This window comes from Mastigoproctus giganteus, chromosome 7, assembly GCF_048544385.1.
Source record: "Mastigoproctus giganteus isolate SK-2022 chromosome 7, ASM4854438v1, whole genome shotgun sequence".
In the NCBI taxonomy this organism is placed as follows: domain Eukaryota; kingdom Metazoa; phylum Arthropoda; class Arachnida; order Uropygi; family Thelyphonidae; genus Mastigoproctus; species Mastigoproctus giganteus.
Window position 1 is genome coordinate 3,010,525 of NC_143581.1, and position 20,314 is coordinate 3,030,838.

At 43.5% G+C, this 20,314-nt stretch overlaps 1 protein-coding gene across 2 annotated transcripts in view; it reads left to right on the forward strand.

Moving 5' to 3' along the window:
* Nucleotides 1-364: 364 nt before the first annotated feature.
* LOC150082436 (uncharacterized) overlaps nucleotides 365-20,314 on the forward strand; it is a 69,945-nt gene continuing 49,995 nt past the window's right edge. For both annotated transcript variants that reach the window (XM_090378608.1, XM_090378609.1), the window contains exon 1: nucleotides 365-925. In XM_090378608.1, coding sequence (XP_090234734.1) covers nucleotides 766-925 — 160 coding nt within the window. In that variant the 5' untranslated portion in view covers nucleotides 365-765. The remainder of the gene's footprint in view (nucleotides 926-20,314) is intronic.

Here is a 20,314-nt window from a genome sequence, read left to right on the forward strand (position 1 = left end):
GCATCTAGACTCCATTAGCGAGAAGTGCACACGTGATTGTCTATTTCCAGCTAAACGATTTCTTCCTCGCTCGGGCTTCTCGTGTCCCCTTCCGTCTCTGATTCGCTCTTCTTCAGCCACCGTCCGCGTCTCCGGCGGTCCCGCCTCTCGTTTCGTCACTGCAGCCCGCCCTGTCTCCGCCTCTCGCGGTGAATCAACCCTTGGCAAGAAACTGGTAAAACAGCGCCCCCTAGGCAGGCGTTCGCTGAGCGCAGGCGACTCACAACAGAAACCCCCGTCGCAGGTGCCGCGATCGCAGCTGGTGTCGCCAAGAGACGCTTCCGCCCGCAATTCAATCCCCGACCATCACCGGCGGTGACGCCTGTCATTGGACGCGATGAACTCGAGCACTTTGACATCTCGCAGCGGCCACTGAATCCTCCTTCGATGCCGAACACTCCTCGGTGCTTTGTGCTGGCAGAGGTGCCGCTCCCGAGCTCGCGCTGAACTCAGTGCTGTCGAAAGGTAGCGGAGCGGGAAGGAATTTTTGGGAGGTGGCGCGCAAGGAGCAGACGAGCTGCTCGTGCGAGTGATGTGAGCGGAAAAACCTCGCTGAAATGGAACTACGAAGTGTTTCGTCGTTGGTCTTCGGTGTCGCCCCGACCTTTCACCTGTTCGCAGAGACAGGTTAACGGACTGTCCCGAAAGGAACGCTGTGCCGTATCGATTTAACCCTCCTCGAACTTTTGCCTTCGCCCTCGCTTCAACGGCGGAGGTCGGACACTGATGCTCATCTTCCGGGGGCGTGCGACGATGGCTGGTCTCCAGTCGCTTGCCGCTACGGACTCCGTCGTCACGAAGCCTACTGCGAGTCATCGCGCCACGGACTTCTCGATCGCAGCCATCATGGCACGGAGCCGACGGGACCCGGAACAGACACCACTTGGTAAGTTCATTCTGTTTTTTTGTTTGTTGGGGAGATGGAAAAAGCCGAGGTCGTGGAACTGAAACAGCCAGGCCGAGCTCAGTTCAAATTGGCTGCGTTTGCGAGAGGGACACTCGGGAATTCATTCGACGTCCTCTTTACACCCTTCCCCTTGTTAGCTGCTCAATGGGTGGAAGCTTCCCTAACATTAACAAATAACTAAAGTGACCCTTACGTTGCCGCTTCGCTCAAATCCATCCGAAGATCGCAGCCTCCTCCTGCGGGGCCACTCGGTTTCTCCATCGTCTTCTGTCCACGAACTTATTGTCAAATTTTAACCCCCTTTGGGTAAAGGTTGCTGCGCCTCAAAGCATCCACTACGAAATCGAATCTTTAACTCTTATTTTCAATTTTTATCATAAAAATGTCCGAATGATTTTGGATATTGGTCAGAAAAAGTGTACCAAATAATAGTATAGGGCAGTGCAGCAAAACATTGCCTTTTGGGGGTCTTCAAATGTATTTCGTGTATCGGCCCTGTCGAACACTCGCCGAACATGTTTTTATAAAATACGCCCACATTGAAGCCAGTACTTCTCCTCAAATTTCGTTTTCCTGTCCCTTAAAGAAGGAATCAATTCAAAAGTAGTCGAAGAGATTTTTAGTGACTGTCATTGTCGAACATAATATTTTACTTGGAGGAAAGGGGGGGGGAACCAGATATGCAGCTTACTTGGGGATGTCTCAAGATCACCACACACCTTATGCCCTGTCTCCGCGCTCTAAGAGGTTTCTGAATGCGAGTAGGAACCCCCACACTGTGTCATTGTGTCGTCTATCTACCACCCACGGCGTAGATCACCCCTCGTGCCATCCCACTGCGGCAGTGTCCTGGACACCGAACAAGATGTATGGAAACGAGGGCAGCTCTGCGCGAAGGAGAAACGCCCGGTGGTGTTTTCCAGCGTCTTGCAGACTACATAATTTACGACAGAAAACCCCTGGCCATGAAGGGTCGTTATTGCAACGCAATAAAGATTTTAATTATACCGTTGCGGGCCACCCACTTTCGGTCAAGAACATACGAAACTGCGAGACAACTGCAGGGAAATCCTACAAGAAACAGTTGCCATCCTAAGGGGATCTGACTGAAAGGGATCATCTTTTTCCCACACCTTAATCCAAATTCAGTGGATGGCAACCATTTTGGTTGATGTTCTTTACCTCTCAGTTTTAACATTCTCCCGGAACAGTTCGGATGGCAATGAGGGCAACTTGCAAGTTTTGGGACATGATCAACGTTTAAAACTCCACTGCTCTGTCCAACAAATGCGTTATTTTAAGTTGCTTCGTCTTCAGGGCCCTGAATATTGGCAAAAATGTCTTTATGGGAGAGAGATTCAAAGTTAAACAACCGATAACAGTGTTTTATGATTAATTTTAATAATGTCCACTGGTGGATTTGGAATTCAAAAGAACTTTATGAATTCTAAATCCACGCCATCTTTATAAATAATTCGCGCCAGAGCGGATAAATTTAAAACTGACTACAAAACATTGTTTCATTTTGAATCAGTTTTGTATAAACATATTTCGGGAGTAATATTTTGTTCCCCGGAAGAACAGCCAATCAGCTTCCTCTCTAAAAACTTAGATTGCTGCTCAACATACAGTTTATGTAGACAAAACTTTCTAATTATTTACCCAAATCGAATTGAATTTCAAGGAAGTTTTATAAATTCAAATCAAAATATTTGTATTAAGCATGCACTCATAACCCTGAAACCTATGATATAAGACCAACCAGCAATTACCTCATTGACACGTCTGTATTATATTGGTAAATTTGCGTTTTTTCTTTGGTCGGTTTACCTGTTTATCTGGATGAAAAACCGTAGTTTCCTGGAGTCTGATTCTGAGACCGATTAACTGGGCCACGGACTGAAAAAGCTCTTAAGTTCCTCGCGGCACCAGTCTTACTGGTAAGGATCAGTGGTCCTGAAACGAATGGCCTCGTGTGCACTCTGAGGTCCATGATCATCACTAATGCAACTGGTGGTGTTTTAAAACTCTGGATGTTTTAATCTAAGTTTGGCCGAGGGTCCCCTCATCTACTAAATGTGCACAAAGCTTCGTCACGCTTCGAAAACACAATGCAACATATCCTGAGGTTTCAGCGGCTATCTCGCCTTCCACATATGGTTTATGATCATGTGACGCTTGCTTAGACGAAAGCCAAGGGAGCAGCCAACCATCGAGGCAACTAAGGATATGTGGTAACATTCAATCCTGTACTTTGTGGATGCGCGGTCTACTGCACGTCCTCGAGAGGAAAACTTCACTGAGAAGTCAAGTGTATTTATTTAAATGCGTAAATAAATCAAATAGGGGCCAGGGAGGGGGCTTCTTTTAGTCGGGGCTTCCTCCAGTTTACGACAATTATTTATGAAATGTATCAAATCTTTATATCCCTTATTCACAGTTCATCCATTTAAACCAGTTCCATCTCATGCGCGGCCACTTTCTGCAATTCAGTACGTGCAGTTGGGCGATGGGGTGCTGCTTGCCATAATTTGAAGTCGTTTGCTCCGTAGTGGTTTCTTTCTTCCTATCCGCGGCGCGTTGGTATAACGACGCAGCCAGCGTTGGCTTGTTAACCAGACGAGATTTGAAACATTGATCGAGTTCCGCTTGATGCGTATCCTCCATAAGCTCCCCCTAAATTCACATTTAGGGGGAGTGGGTGACTGTCTTGACCGTCTGTGTAACTGAAGCGAAATTCTATTGACTGCTGGTTGAACTTGTTGGAAATTTCGGCGAGGAAGCACCTCGAACGCAACCTGATAACAATCCTATGATACGAACCAAGAAATTCAACGACCTTTTTGTGTTGTTTACTTTGTGGCTAGTCAAATCCCATTCAGGTTTAATCTGCCTATTTATTTATTAAACCGCTAGAAACAGCAATGAAACATGCCCGATAGTGTAGCCACAAAGCATCATTACACAGCTTCAAAGAACAACGAGAAGTCTGAACGTTGAAGAACATAGCTCACCAAAGTTCTTCTTTCAAGTTCTTTGAAGAACCTCAAAGAACAACCATAACAACGGTCGAAATTTCATAATTAGAAATAACACACGAATCCCAAAATGGTGAAGGTTGACCCTTCCTAGACGGATGTCCAACTGTGTTTTTACACCGCAACGCAGGGTTTGCTACCCTACCTGGGATGCCGCCGGAGGTCATCAACGCCTTTATCGACATCCATCGGACCAAGCCGACCTAATGATGTTCGTAGATTTATCATTTTCGGATGGGGTAATTTGTAAGCTTATCGGTGAATTAATCCAGGAAAAGAGCGCTAAGTTTGACAGTGTCAACTTACGGCAGAGGAGGTTTTTCGGTGATTAATGAACGCTTCCTTGGCTGGCTCGCTCAATCTGATTGCGGATGATGGCGATAAGCCGCACGATACTTGCGCGCACTTCAAGGTCAACGCGAGACAATTAATTTTTCTCAGCATCTTGCATTAGCGAAAGAATTAATTAGGAAGGGGGAGGAACCGGCTAGGGTTAGGGAGCGGGCTGCCGAAACATCATCACCTACTGCAAGTGAGATGGGTGGCTTTGCACAGAACGCGGCAAATACGTGGCAATGAATACTCCCTGGAAGGACTACTCGATTACTAAGACATGGTCCGCCATTTTGTCTCTGCTCTTCTGTTTATTTCTTTATTTATGTGGACAGCAGCAGACCCAGAGGGGTGTTCCACCCATTTTTCTTTGTGTGTGTGTCAGTCTGTTAGACAAGGTCCCCCATTATGAAATACACCACAGGTGGTCTGCTTGAGTTGCTCTTCTACCATCGACCCCCAACTCCCTCTTGTTTCCAAGGGAGAGCAGAATCCTTTAATGATTTATAATTAACCGAGTGGTGCTATCTGTTGTTTGGTCACGATCTTATGTTTTCCGTTTCACCTTTCTTTTCGTGTCCCCCCACCCCCAACAAGATAGTGACAGGGTCATCCAAGAGAACTGCTACGGCTTCAACTTTTAACGAAACTGAAATTAAAATGTGCAGCGTTTATTCCAAGCATACACTGGGGAGTTAGCGACATCTGGTGACAAAATAAACCAACCGACTGAAAAGAAGGAAGGAAAAAAAAAAAAAGACAATTTAAAACCATTATTGCAAAATGTTCCCGACGACAACAACAAAAAAAGCAGAGGATTGCTACTTGGTCAGTGGCCCCCCACTAAGGAAACTGGGGTCGAGACAATCTACAGGTAATATATAGTCCCTCAACTCCTCCCTTTGGCCTTCTAGGCCCATTTGAACGTAATGAAGACGGATTAGACGCGAGGGACAAAAAGGCCGACCAAATTACTAGACGAACCCCCAGAAAACATTTACATAAGGGGCCAGCAACAGCGAGGGGAAATAATTATCATCGTAGTCTTGACATCGCAATGACTGAGTCCCCACTCATCTGTCGTGCTCTTTGAATGACCACAACGCGGAACACGTCAATCAAGCCGCGCATGCAACCCGACTCTGATTGGATGTTTGCTCAAAGCCGCGTTCCCACCTTGTTTGTTGACATCCTCCCCGAAAACAAAGAGTCGGCTCTTCCCTCCTGTGGTAAAGAGAACGAAATAAATTGGTCTCGGACTCAGCGGGGCGGAACAAATCACTGGTTGACCCCCCCCCCCAAATGTGCAACCTCGATTTCTGCGCAAGCTTTTTAAGAGGCCCTCTAGTGGCGACTCAGGTCATTAAGAATTAACCCGCGCACGGTTCATGGAAAAGTGGGAGGAACTTTGACCCGAAGATCGAAACGAAGGTGTCTTTCGCATGTCCGCATTACATTTAATTAAAATTGCGGTTTTATTTGCAATAAATGTGATCTCCCAACTGCGCATAACTCGAATGATTTTCCACAATGGAAGGCATCATTCGAATGATACGAATATAATCTAAATAATCGTACGATTTCCCATCGAATGATTATGCCCATCTCTACTCTTAATCCTGGGGATTCATGTCACAAAGAAACCCAACTTGTAGAAACAGGGTTATAATAAAAGGGTTATGCAAAGCTGCGAGTTGGAAGTTTATTTCATTTCGGGCTCAATTCGGTTGCCTCAGCTTGGAAGCTATCCGCGTTCAACGAGACCTCGGTGTCAAGGCCCATTGCCCACAGTTGCCATAGTAACAGGAAACGATCTTGTACTCGGAACCTTTTGGAGACTTTCGCAGGCCGCAGTTCGGAGGTTGCGGGAACAGCGAGACCTGCACGGGTGCAATTAGATTCGTCTTTCTTCTTCGGCTCATTTTCCAACGCTTTCCGGGGTCAAAGAGCGGACATAAAAATGAGCTATTAACGCGGGTCACTCGTGGTGTAAGGTTGGGAGACAGACTGTCTCTGATCGAAGACGACTTCATGCGGGGGTGGATGCGCTAGTCATCGGAGGTCGAGTGCTTTCCCTGACACCGAGGGCAGTCTTTATTATTACCCATTCCAGCGGGGGAGGTCTGTCTGCGGCGCTCTCTTCTTGCCAAAGTCATTGCACGATGTGACGTCATGATCCGAAAGAAACTCCAAATACGATGTCTTCCTCCTCACCTACAAATCCTCTTACCGTGGCTTTGTCCTCGGCTGCCTGTCGCCCTTCTCTCTGTGGGTTGTCGACCCACATATTCGTTGTCATTGCTCAGTTGTCTAACCAGCCAGACAGATGGGTCACCCACTCAGATAACTTGACACACAAACACACACGCACCCACGAGTGAACCCTCCGAAATCCCAGAACGAGAAGTGAAGGAGAAAGAGGGGCGGGCGCCTCTTATGCTCGATGGGGATGTTTCAGAGCATAGAAACGAGGATTTAAATGTTGGGTTTGAAATCGTGGAGTTCGAAGAGGACTTAATGTGACGTACTTCTTCCTCGTGACATCACAATGGAGACCACATCAGACCAATCATCACCCAAAGCCTTTCGAATTTGGCCACCTTTATAATCGCCCGACTAATGAGCAGCCTGTAATTTTCGCCTCTTGTCATGCGTTTGGAGAGAGAGAGATCTGAGGAGTTTAAGGATTTAAGGGAAGCCGTTAAGAATTCCTCTTATGAAGTCACCCATTATGAAGTTCAAGCAAAAACATTGCCTGAAAAAAAAAAAAAAAAAAACCTTTGTATTAAGACAGTCGCAGGCAGAAGAAATGCAAATAGAAAGACTGCACAGACTGTTCGACTGCAGTAATCTGAAACCAGATGGAGAGAAAACGCGTGATCTTCAGACTTTGAAAAGGGTCTAGTGGTGGATGCACGTTTAGCAGGATGGAAGAAACGAAAGACATCACTAGTTTCTCAAAAGCATCCATCTCAAAGGCGCAAATGTGGCAGAAAAACAATACTCCAAGGAAAACGGTACGGATACACAGGACAACATCCTGTGTGTGCAGAAATTACATCTGAATTCAACCGAGCCCAGAACTGCTCTTTTTCAACCGTACCATGAGCAGGGAATTGAAGAAATTGGGCAATGGGAGTCGCCTGCCTTTTTGGAAGACTCGTTTCACAGAAAAATAGAAAAATCCGATTGCAGTGGTGTCTGCTTGCCTTGTTAAGACAACCCCAGCGTTGGAGGTGGTATCGAAATGTTTCGTGGCACGGACTGGATCCGTTGATACAGGTGTAAGAAGTAATGTCATCCAGTTAGAACCAGAATTTTGTATCAGATCTACTGCCCCTACAATGTTATACTCTTATTCCAAAGGTAATGGATGACAAGGCAACGGCACCTCGTGCCAGAAACGTGAAAGAATCGTTTCGAGAACGTGACACTGATTTCCACCATCTTCCATTGTCCCCGCACTCGATCCTATTGGCAATGTGTGAGACACCTGAAGACTGCTATTTGGCAACGAAGTCCTCTTCCTTCAACTCTGTGGCACCTGTACGTTATTTTGCTTGAGAAATGGTTACAATTAGACCAAAACGCACCAAAGCACCTTCAGAATCCATTCCGCGCCGCTCAGTTTCTGTTTTTCGAAACAAAGTGGCCCGATGCGATACTCAATAAAGGTTCTTATTGTTTTTGAGACTAGTGTGTGTAATTACCAACACTTCCAACATAATATTTTGTAATTTCTTTGGAGCCACCCCAGATGGTACTGCGTGCTCTCAACAGAGTAGACTGTATTGCGAAAAACAGAGATTCTGTACTTCTTCACAAAGTGCTCTGGAGCAGATGTGGGAAATCCCTGTGGGACCTTCCACAAAACACTGTGCATTGCGAAATAGCGCAGTTTACTTATTTCTTCTTCCTTAATTTTAACAACTGCCGATGATGGTTATTTCAAATTATAAACTGTGCAGGCTGCACATTCGATGAATCAGATTACAGTCCATCGAAGTACAAAAGGAATTTCAAATAATACCCGTATGGAATTTCTTTTATGCGTTTTACTATTGCATACAGAGCCGGAGTTAGGTGTGATGACCCTAGTCCCAAAATATGCGAGAAGCCCCAAAATTGCAGATTTTTATCCTCACAAAAGAAAATGGCGTGGTCCCCTGGGATAGCGAATTCCAAAACCATTCGGCTTTATGTCTAAATCGGGCTTGATCGAATAAATCTTTCTGAAACCATCAACTGCTTTTTTTGTTTGAGTTAATCCCCCCTCCATTAGCTCACCGTTCTTATCACAAAGACTCTGGGTCTACTTCTTCTTCTTCTTCTGCAGATATTAGAATGGCTAAATAATTTATGCAAGGAAACAATGGGCATATTTCGATGGCATTGTTCTCTGAGCTGATATCTCCAATTCCATCAGTTTCTTCTAAACTAGCCCTTCACGGTTCAGTTCCGATCTCACCGAAGTAACAGCTTTTCTTTCTTCGTTCATTCCCCGAGGAGGATAAACTTTTCTTTATCCTTTTCCTGAAACTTGCTGCCTACTGAATTTCACGTCCAAAGAGGGCGACTGCACAGCCCGTCAATGGGCAACTCTGGGTTTCAACAACTTCTCGCGTTGGGGGTTATCGCAAAAAGAAAAGATGTTGCGAACAATGGTGTGTTCGTCCGTTGTAAACAAGCAGGGACGTGATGTTAATCCAAATGAACGAAGTCAAACACCATTCTGCTGTCAGAGCGCAAAGTGTGAACAGCTCCAATGACCATTTCAGCGAGCCAACATTCTATTGTTTTAGCCAAGCGTGACGCAATAGTTTAAGTGACAACCGCGTATTAAACACGCACCGGAACTGGGAGGACTTCATTAAGGGACGAGCAACGATGTGCGCAGATGGGCAGCCACAGTTTTTGTTGCATTAATTATCTCTCGGAGTCGCAAACAGTTGGTAGTGTGGAGCGGAAGAAATGTTTTTGCGGTGTTCGTTGGTTTCCACCCGAGTTTCTCATGACGTAGGGTGTGACACGAATCCTAGTGGCGTGTCGTGTGATCGCGTGCGATGCCTCCGTGGGTTCAGAGACAGTCCACTGCCGCTCGACGTTCAGAATTCGTATCATGTTTGGCGGCATATCAAAAAGAAGTGCCCACAGCTTGGCCACTAATAGTTGTGTGTGTGTGTGTACGCGCGCGCCCAGAGAGACAAATGTTCGGCATTTTTTAGATCGTAATTAAGGCCACGAAGATAGTCGGCGGTAGCGACAGGTCAACAAAAGTTCACACGCTGGCTGCTAAGAATCGCGTGCCAAGAGAGAGGTTTCTCTAATTGAGAAATGCTTCGAATCCACGCTGAAGCGGAGGGGGGGGGGAGAGAATAAGAAACCACGTGACACAGTCAGGTCATGGGAGGACGTTGGAAAGTGTGCTCGAGTTGAGTGGCAGAATCGGCGAAGCTCGCGCATTCCGAGCTCACTGTGGTGCTACGACTTAATTACTTTTGGCCTAAAAAACAAATGGGGAGGACACCCGAGACCCAGACGGAACGACTTTGCCAACGATCGCACTCACGTGGTCTTTGCGATGCTCCCCTAATGACGCGGGCATTCCTCCGTACCATTCGTCACGTGACTGCCGGATTTATTCGGCACCTGTCTCGTGATGCCTCCCCCTTTTGCCATCCTCCCCCGCCAGGTCTGTCATTTAGTAACGTCGTACTGCAGAGATTGAAGATGCTATCAACCGACTCGCTTTGAGTCCCTCATTGACAATATAAACAACCGCTCATGTGACCCAGGCTCGCTGCAAATGTAGCGTGTCCATCCCCCGTTAACTAATTATCCACAGTGTTGTAAAGCGTCCTCTGTTGGGCAAACGTTCATGAGAACGAAGTCGGGAAGAACCCCCGACAAGAGACCCCCCCCTATGTTCAGAACGTGAGCCTAATGGATGCTGGAAGCAGCTGGATGACGCTTTGAGCGATGAATGACTCTGACATCATTCATCAGCCAATGCGCACTCAGCAACCGTTGCTTTTTAAGTCCACTTGCACGATCATAGATGCTCGACAAATTATTCCTGGTCACTTCACAAAGGCGTTCTATTCTGGGGCATACCCCTGTTCCAGTAACTCTTGTGGACGAAACTCCTCCCTAGGAGGAAACAGAGAGAGAGAGAGAGAGAGAGAGAGAGAGAGAGAGATTTATCCTTCCTTTTCTTCTCTGATGATCTGCGTTCTACACAATACAAGTGTGGTTGTTCGGTGATTTGTGATTATTTGCTGTTTCCAAGAAGCGAGATCAAGATTGAAGAACAGGACGGCTCTTGAGATAGCTAACGAGTTACCAACTGCTTTGCTCAGTCATCTCAAGAACCAGTATTCCAGCCCAAGAAAAGCGTTGATTTCACAAGACGAGACAGAGGGCCACATTCCTTAAAAGGTTTCCTTTTAAAAAAAACTTTCAGTCATTTACTGGCCAGAATATGAAAACCGTGGTAGAATTGCAATGTGATATTCTACAGAAGTACAAAGTGCGTCTGTAAGGAAGGTAAGGAGACAAAAAAATTCTAAAATAAAAAAAAAAAAAAAAAAAAAAAGGAAACGCAAATATTCAAAAAAAGAATTTTATTGTGAAAGTTACTCAAAATAATCAGCATTTAAAATATACTCTGTACACTTCGTACACCTGTTTTGAATAGGAGGGATTGATCTCATTAACTCCCCTTTTTGAAAAAAAAAAAAAATCTTTAAACAATTAAACATGAACGCGCACGCGCATTTTTGTGCAACAACACCAACCAGTTCTTTTTCGTAAAAGTCAAATCTGATCCATCGATTGTTACGTCACTTCTAAATACGATTGTTGCACATTTATCTACTGATTGTTACGTCACTTCTAAATACGATTGTTGCACATTTATCTACTGATTGTTACGTCACTTCTAAATACGATTGTTGCACATTTATCTACTGATTGTTACGTCACTTCTAAATACGATTGTTGCATATTTATCTACTGATTGTTACGTCAATTCTAAATAGAGTTGTTGCATATTTATCCATCGATTTTTATGTCACTTCTAAATGTGATTGTTTCCCATTTATCCATTGATTGTTACGCCACTTCTAAATATGATCATTGCATATTTCACTAAATCGAAGTACAAAAAATTATGATTACATCTACCCATATATTTATTTTGTCTGCAAATTGCGTGCGTTCTCTGTTCGATTTGCCTGTTTGCTGGACGAAAAACCCCAGTTTTTTTTTGGGCAACAAAAACTGGCTCTCTACACCTGAGACCGACTAACTCAACCACAGAGTGAAAAAAGCCCACTAAAGTTCCTCGCGTCATCGACGGGATTCGAACCCGGGCCTTTTCCATTGCGGTGTGGGGAGGACGGTGTCGATACCACTGTGCTACTCGCGCAGTAAATCGAGTACAGTAGTTCAAACATTAGGGAGGGATGGTGGGTAATTCTATTCGATTACTTTACATAGGGCGTTGTGTATGCTGTTATGGGTCTCGTTACCAACTTAACATATTTATTGCCAACAGCTTCCATCCGTGGTAGGATTCAATGTATAAAACCAGGACACACAAGTTGTTTTAATGTTTTGACCTCCTTTTCCCATATAATCAGGATAGTATATTGTCCGGACCAAGGCACTTTTAGGATAACTTTGAAAAGTTTCAGTTAATGTCGATGGAAGTGTTGTTAATTCGGATTTATATTGCTCATTAGCATCCACCGATGAAGGGCCAACAAGCCTTGAAACAGTGCCATCTGGGTGGTGGTGCCCACTGAGAATAAGTAACAGTAGTCTTCTCTTTTAGTGAAGCGTTAGTTATTCGAGGTAGTGCAATACATGGCACTCGTTGTGAAGGATGAGCACGATGTGAGATACAGATGAAATTATGCCCTTTCACACTACAAACGTAGTTTTTTCGTTTAAGAGTTTTTTTATGGTGTATTTACACCAATATTATACAGATTGCTCATTAGTGTACTGTTATTTATTATTATCCGTAAAAGTCAGTGTTCACGAGCCGAGTTGCATATTGTGGTAGATGAAACCCTTTCTCCGTCTGCGCGAGATTGTCTTAACTCCATTTTCAATTGAAGAGGCCTTTAACAATTCCTGCAGTGAGGGCTTGATTTGAATCCCATTGTATTCGAATCCAGACCGCTCCAAACAAGTGACAAATTGCGAAACCACTATACGACCACAGAGGACCAAACCAATCGAAGAAATAAGATTTTGTAAATTTAAACACGAAATAAAAAAAAAAATGGGCCTTTTAAATTAGACAACCGACTCTTTTGGTGTCTTCAGCTTCCTTGTATTGTATGGATGGTCAATACTAATACTATGTACTAGTTTCAGGGGCGCATTTAGACGTTGTGAGCCCTTTCGCCGAAGCATAAAGAGGCTCCAAAATATATATTTTTATCCTTCTAAAATAAACAAGGCTACGGTGTTCTTTGAACCTCTTGCACAGTGCGGGGCCAAATAACATGGCACATTGTCGTCATGGAAGATCCCGTTTTTGTCCAGGAAAAAATGCGACATGAGAGGATGCACGCGGTCTCTTAAGAGTTGAGAGTTTTTCGTCAAACCCCCTTTCGAATTCGGGAATAGGAAACGAGGCTAATTTATTGTCTTTAAAATTTTGCTTCTTCCACATACATCGAAACAAGTCACTTCTGGGACGCCAATAGTGGTTTTCACTTCCTCTAAAGAAACAGTCTTATCCTCATTTTTATTTATTTCATTTCCTTTTTATTTAATTTTATAAAAATAAATATTCCCTGGATTTGGGCCACTCAGGGTGTGGGATTTATTGCTGTAATCCACCGGTATAGCACTACTTCCATCCAATGGGTGTGGGATGGATTTTCGCCTTTTAGGGCAGACAATGCGTCCCGAGGTCCACTACGTTTCGCGATTAGTTTTAGCCCACCTCTTCGTGGTGGAAACGGGCACTGGGCAGGCTTTACAGGTGATTGCCTTCTCAGTGGCAAAGTGGCCAGAAGCAGCTGAACAACACAACGCACGCGCTGCACAAACATGGGCCTACACACATCTCTGGCCTTTTACAGACTTCTGTACTCATCACAGTGTACCAAGGCGAAGTTGAACTGATGTCCAGGTGTCGCCCTGCATACGCTGCTATACGTGTCTACATGTCAACACTTTGCAATAAAACTTGGTCCATACGCACCAGGGGTCCTAGCTGTTTCCAGAAAATCATGGTCTATGTTAAACAACCACTGCCACGTGCCTGGATATTGGACGCCATGCACGATGGACCCATGGACTTGTGTTGCTTGCGCCACACAAAGGCGCAAGTCGACGTGTTACACCAGGTGTTTGGACTCACCCGACCAGCAGATTCGTTTCCAATCCTCTGCTGTGAAACCTCACGCGTCTGAGTGTGCGATGCATCGTCATTTGGGGATCCCCATATTGTATTGCGATGTGAGCTGTCGCACAGTGACCTGCTGGTGAGCCTGTACAACATGCTGCACCCTTCCTGAACACGAAAGTTCTGTCAGCGGGAGGTGGTTTGATCCTTTCCACACCATTCTTTCTACACCTCGCACATTGGGCAGTGAGCAACCGACAAGACTTTCTCTGTCTCATATCGAAGCATTGATTTTTGAAGTTTGCGGTTGTGCTATCCAGACTATTGATTATTAGTTGTTTTTTTTTTTTTCTTGCTGGCTCCTGGTACGGCCAATCCGGAGAGCCGGATTGCTGACACCCAATGGTATTGCACTACCTCCGGTGGGTGAGGGATTTCATGCGCGAATTGCACTACAGACTCAGGTAATTTAACATACTTTTCCAGGCCTGCTTTGTAAAGGCTACACATTCACAAGTTTTCAAGGTGGAGTTGGGCTTATGCCTGGGAGCCACCCTGATTAAGGAACACACACACAAAGTGTTTAATTATATGTACAGAGCATCTAATTATATGTAAATATATCTTGTATATAAATCATGATATACTTTGGTGTACATAATCTTGAGACTGTATTTGTCTGTAATTAATAAATGAATGAATATTCATTTATTAATTACAGACATTTATTAATCGCAGAGCGAATTCGAACTGCTGGTTAAAACAAGTAACGCGTACATAATAGGGCTTACAGAGACGTGGTGCCACCCGGAAATTGGGGATGATGAGTTTCAGTACGGCTTGTATAATGTATTTAGGAAGGATAGGTTAGATAGAAGGGGTGGTGGGGTAATGCTTCTTATCAGAAGCAGCCTGAGTGCGACGATAGCTTTCCCGGATTCAGACATTTCACATGCTAGTATAGAGTCTGTATGGTGTGAGATAGTTGGAAACAAAGGCATAATGCGAGTAGGAGTAATCTACAGACCAGGTGATTGTGAAGATTATGACAAAAGCCTCTACATCCAAATGGAATGGGCAAGTAAGCGTCAATGCCTTATTATGGGTGATTTCAATTTGCCTCTAATTGATTGGAGTAAATGGGAAGGAAACTCGACATGGGGAACAAAATTTTTAAATCAACTAGATGACTGTTATTTGTATCAACATGTCAGGGAAAGTACTAGAGAAAAGAATATCCTAGACCTCATCATCACACATGAATCAGATGACATAACAGGGCTGACAGTAGAGGAACCAGTAGCAGGAAGTGATCATGGTGTTGTACGGTGGATGATGACGAGAGAGGTAGCAGAAGTAAAAGGCAAAGGAATGGGTTTTAATTTCAGAAAAGGAAATTACGATGCCTTAAGGTACTACATGGCCTCTATTATCTGGTTAGATATCGCGCAGAGAATGAATACGATTGAACTGTGGTACGCTTTTAAAACATTAATCACAGATGCCTTGAATGCGTATATACCATTAAAAAAATACTCCACGAGAAGGGTTCCAAGTTGGATGAATAGTGAAGTTGCCACATTACTTGAGCAGAAAAAGGTGGCATGGAAAGGTTACAGAGCAATAAAAAGTACTGAAGCCTATAACAGCTACAAGGTGATGTGTAATAGAGCCACAGAAAAGGTTCGACAGGCAAAGGCAGTTTATGAGAAATCACTAGCAAACAGAGCAAAGAGGGGGGATAAAGAATTCTTCACATATATAAATGCCAAGAAGAGCAGGACAAACCAGATCGGACCTTTACGTAAGGGAAAGGGGATAGTAATAAATACACCAGCTGCCCTTGCAGATGAACTCAACAGTTATTTTGCATCGATATTTACAAATGTAAAGCCTTTTGTGGCAATGGGAAATTGTGGGGGCGAAGTTAAAAAATATGTAATTAATGATATTGAAATTTCGCAAGATTATTTAATGAAAAAACTTTCAAGCCTACAGACCAGTAAGGCTCCTGGAGTTGATGGAATATACCCTATAATCTTGAGAGAGGCGGCAAGCGAGTGCATTGAACCACTGAGGCTGGTTATGCGAGCATCACTAGACTCTGGGGAGATTCCCTTGGATTGGAAAAGTGCAAATGTATCTCCCATACATAAGGGTGGCTCTAAAAGTGAAGTGGGAAATTATCGACCTGTCAGTCTGACTTCAGTAGTAGGGAAAATCATGGAGGCATTGATCAAGGGTGGAATTCAGGATCATTTGGATCGAATTGAAATTCTCAAGGATACTCAGCATGGTTTTGTAAAGGGAAAATCATGTTTAACAAATCTGGTTCGCTATTTCGAAAGGGTCACTCACGAGCTGGATTTAGGGAATAATTTCGACATTGTTTATTTAGATTTCAGCAAAGCTTTTGACTCAGTCCCACATGAGCGGTTGCTTTATAAGCTGGAACAGGTTGGAATCACTGGGAAAATCCTTAGATGGATAGAAAGATGGCTTCAGGGCAGGAGGCAGAGGGTTGTGATAAATGGCTATTCCTCAGATTGGGTTGATGTAAGAAGTGGGGTTCCTCAAGGATCAGTATTAGGACCACTGTTGTTTTTAATTTTCATAAACGACATTGATGAAGGGATAGAGGGCGTGATGTCTAAATTTGCAGATGATGTTAAAATTGGTAGAGTAGTTAATGATCACTGTCAAGCTGAGCTTCTTCAGAGAGACCTAGATAGACTTCAAGAATGGTCAGAAAAATGGCAGCTGTGCTTTAATCCAACAAAGTGTAAGGTATTACACCTGGGAAACAGTAATCCCAAAATAACTTATTCACTTGGTGGAGCTCAAGTAAACCCAGTACTGGAGGAAAGGGACTTGGGTGTTACGATACGGTCAGACATGAAATTCTCTGAGCATTGTAAACAGGTTGCCAGGAAGGCCCATGGTGTCCTATCGATGATCTATCGAACTTTTGCAAGTAGAGATAGGGACGTGATAATCCCATTATATAAGGCCTATGTTAGACCACACTTGGAATACTGTGTTCAAGTATGGAGACCGCACCTAAAGAAAGACATCGAGCTTCTTGAAAGGGTGCAAAGAAGGGTAACTCGCCTGGTGAGATCGGCAAAAGGGCGTCCTTATGAAGAAAGATTTCGAATATGTGGGTTGCAGAGTTTGGAAACTAGACACCTTAGAGGAGATTTGATTGAGGTGTTTAAGGCTCTGAGAGGCATCAGTAAAATGAATGAGGACGAAATTTTCAAGATTATAAATGATGCTAGAACTAGGGGACATAAATTCAAGTTCCGGGGGTAAATGTTTAGATTGGACTGCAGGAAGTTTTATTTTAGCCAGCGAGTTATAAATTACTGGAATAAGTTGCCTTCATGGGTGGTAGAGGCCGACAGTTTGGGGAAATTCAAAGGTCATCTGGATAGTACTTTCGGGTAAGGGAAGCACATAGGATGATAGGTTTAATTTCCTTTTTATTTTATTTTTTTTATTTATTAATTATTATTATTTAGTTATTTATTTTATTTATTGATTTATTTTTTGTTTTTATCATTGTTTTGTTCTGATTTTTTTTTTTTTTTTTTTTTTTTTTTTTTTTGGCTGGTGCAGCATAAGCCATAGGCTTTCTTGCACCATACGGCCGTTACTAATACTAATACTAATACTAATATCGAAGCACCCGACACACCAACTCCCTCAATCGTGTGCTTTTGAAACTCTTTGATATCTTTGCTTTGTCCCATAACTACTACTTTAACACTTTGGCTTGCACAATCAGATGGAAATTTCCATTTCTCTAGCTGTTTGGCTGTTTATACCGCGAGCTATGCTGCACACTCCATTACTGATGGGTAGTCATAATTCAGTGATCACTGAGTGCATCTTTAGTTGATCTTGGAGCTTGGAATCCAGTGGTACAAGGAGCCCACCGAGAAATTTCTCATCGTCTCGGTGATCCAATCCACCCAACGATCTAATTCATCTCAGGTTCTGTCCTGTGTATTAAAGCACGCGAATCTCGTGGCATTCATCAGACATTTTTAACCAACGTAATAAGGAATTATAGTCTCAAGTCATGTTTATATTCCGGAGGATTATGTTGAAGGGATGTTTGCTCTTAGATTGAAAGGGCGATTTATTGACTCAAAAAAAAAGAAAATAAGATTGCTGTTGGTCATAGTCAGTAAATGCAAGTTGCGGTAGAAACCAGAAAAGTCAGTCTCTGAAAATGCAGATCAATGGAGAAAGAGGAGTCATAAATAAATTCTTTGGAAAAAAATTTTGATATAATCGTTCACAGACATCTCGCATATTTCCACCTGTTTACCACGGACACACAACGTGGATTTACACCTGCTAGATCTGTGATCACACAGTCATTTTAAATTTCCAGTGGTTTGCGTTAAATCTTCACCGGACATATTCTGGCACCCGATCTCCCTCAATATTTAGTGAAATATTTCAATTCATATACGAAAGCATAAATAAGAAATTCAGATCAGAAATTTATTGGTAACATGATGCAAGGAAGAAAGCTAAAAATACATCCCACATCAGTCCATCTCCTCTAACAATTTGTGCAGTCCTTCCTTTAATTAATACAAACTACCCATTTCCACAACACCAGATGGAAGTTTTTTCCAACAATCAACTGACCTCTGGCTGAAGGCAGATTTCTACGCGTATATCCTGCAGATATTCTTTTTTCAATATAAATTTAGGCCCCCCCCGTGTATTGTCTGAGCTAGAGGAAGAATGCCATCAGCATTGAGCTTACTCAATCCAATCAAAGTCTTAACCACTGCAGTCAGGTCTCTTCGCAGGTGCGTAGTTTCTAGACGCTGTAGGGTTGCAGAACTTGTCTTCCTTCTCTGTCCCTGGGTAATGTTCTCTGTCTTCTCTGCACCTGTTACAACAATCAAAATTCTTCCTAAAACAAAGCTTCCACCAGACCTGTATGCAGAACTCAAGATGTTGAACAAATACTGCCTTCAGGGTGGACCAAAAGCCTTTAGCCATTTGAAATGACTGTGAACTTTTAAATTTTTAATGGAAAATTAATGCTCCCTGAAGCGTCATATTGAGCGGGTTTGGGAAAGTATTTCTTAAAGCCCTCATTGCTTTTCTTTCTGTAAGGACTGTGACTTCCATCCTGTTGAATCCATATGGTTTCTTAGCCAATCTATTGCAAAAGAGATTCTATATTCTGTATATCTGCCACTGCCCTTAAAGAAGTAAGGACCGATATTGTTTGAGTAGAACTGCCACACCAAACAATGGTACAACTTGGATTTATTGAGTTCAAAGATTAAACTAGGGTTCTGAGTACCCCGAAAACCTTTAATTTTTCATAATAACGAATGCCTCAATGGTAGCACGCTGATTATAATCACCGTCATTCCCACACCGGGTGGAAAAGGCTCAGGTTCGAGTCCCGTCAGTGACGCGAAGAAATTTTATGGGTTTTTTTCACTCCGTGTTTGTTAGCCGGTCTCAGGTGTGGACAGCAAAGTTCCCATACCCGAAAACTGTTTTTCTCGCTGTAAATTTAACAGGCAAACCGACCAAAGAACACACGAAATTTAAAGACATAACACACACATGGTAGATGAGATAAATCTTGAGTGGCATGAAAATGCCCGTGTTGCTTGCTCATGTTGACGAAAACTGCTTGAGTCCGCACAACGGAAGAGGCACTTCTAAATGAAATGCGTCACTTTCGCTCTTCGCCAAACAGTCTACTTTTCCTGGTATATTTCCAAGGATTTCTTTCTTTCCGAAAAAAAATTAAAAATAAAAGAGTTAAGAGTAATGGGTAGAGGATTTTGGACCACCCTCTACTACAACAGGATTATCGCCCCTTTGTCCCTGGGCGGTGGCGTTCCTGATGTTGTCAGAACGTGAGGAGCAGATTTTGTTTGAAGTAATCAGAAAACCTCTCGTACCACTGAAACATTCCTTTATCCACGCCCTTAACACCTCCCTAACTGCATATTGCATCAATTTACACAACAATCGCACATGTGGTGCAGTATACGAAGCTTTACTCAAATATAAATACACTGCTTGACAAAATTAACAGACCAAAACGTTTTTCACGAATATTTTATTATGAACAGTGTCTCCAAAAGCGAATATTTGATATTATAGACATGCTGGCTTGAAAATTCCGATTATCCAATAGAAATCGATTTACCACCTTGCAGAGCCATACATTATGCAAATTATTCGTGCCTATAAAAACACGGGGTGTGACCAGATCACTTCATTACGTTTTCTGGCTCTCTCTCAGTGGGACAGCCACATCTCCAGTACTCAGGATGGCCAGTCATCCTCCTCCAGATGGTTTACCGTCGCAGGCAGAGGTGGCACGTTGGCTGAATGTGTCGCACAGTGTCATCTTGGCACTGTGGAAACAGGTTCAGGAGACAGAAACCATTACAGGAAGAGCTGGCCAAGGCTTGTTGTTACATCAACCAGAACAGATCTCTGTCTGGCTCTAACAGCAAGACGGAACCCTACTGTCAACAACTGCCTCTTCAGCCTTGTTAACTGTGTTAAGAAGGCTCAGTTCAAGTGGATTCTACGCAAAGGAAGCCAGTGGTCTATCCCATT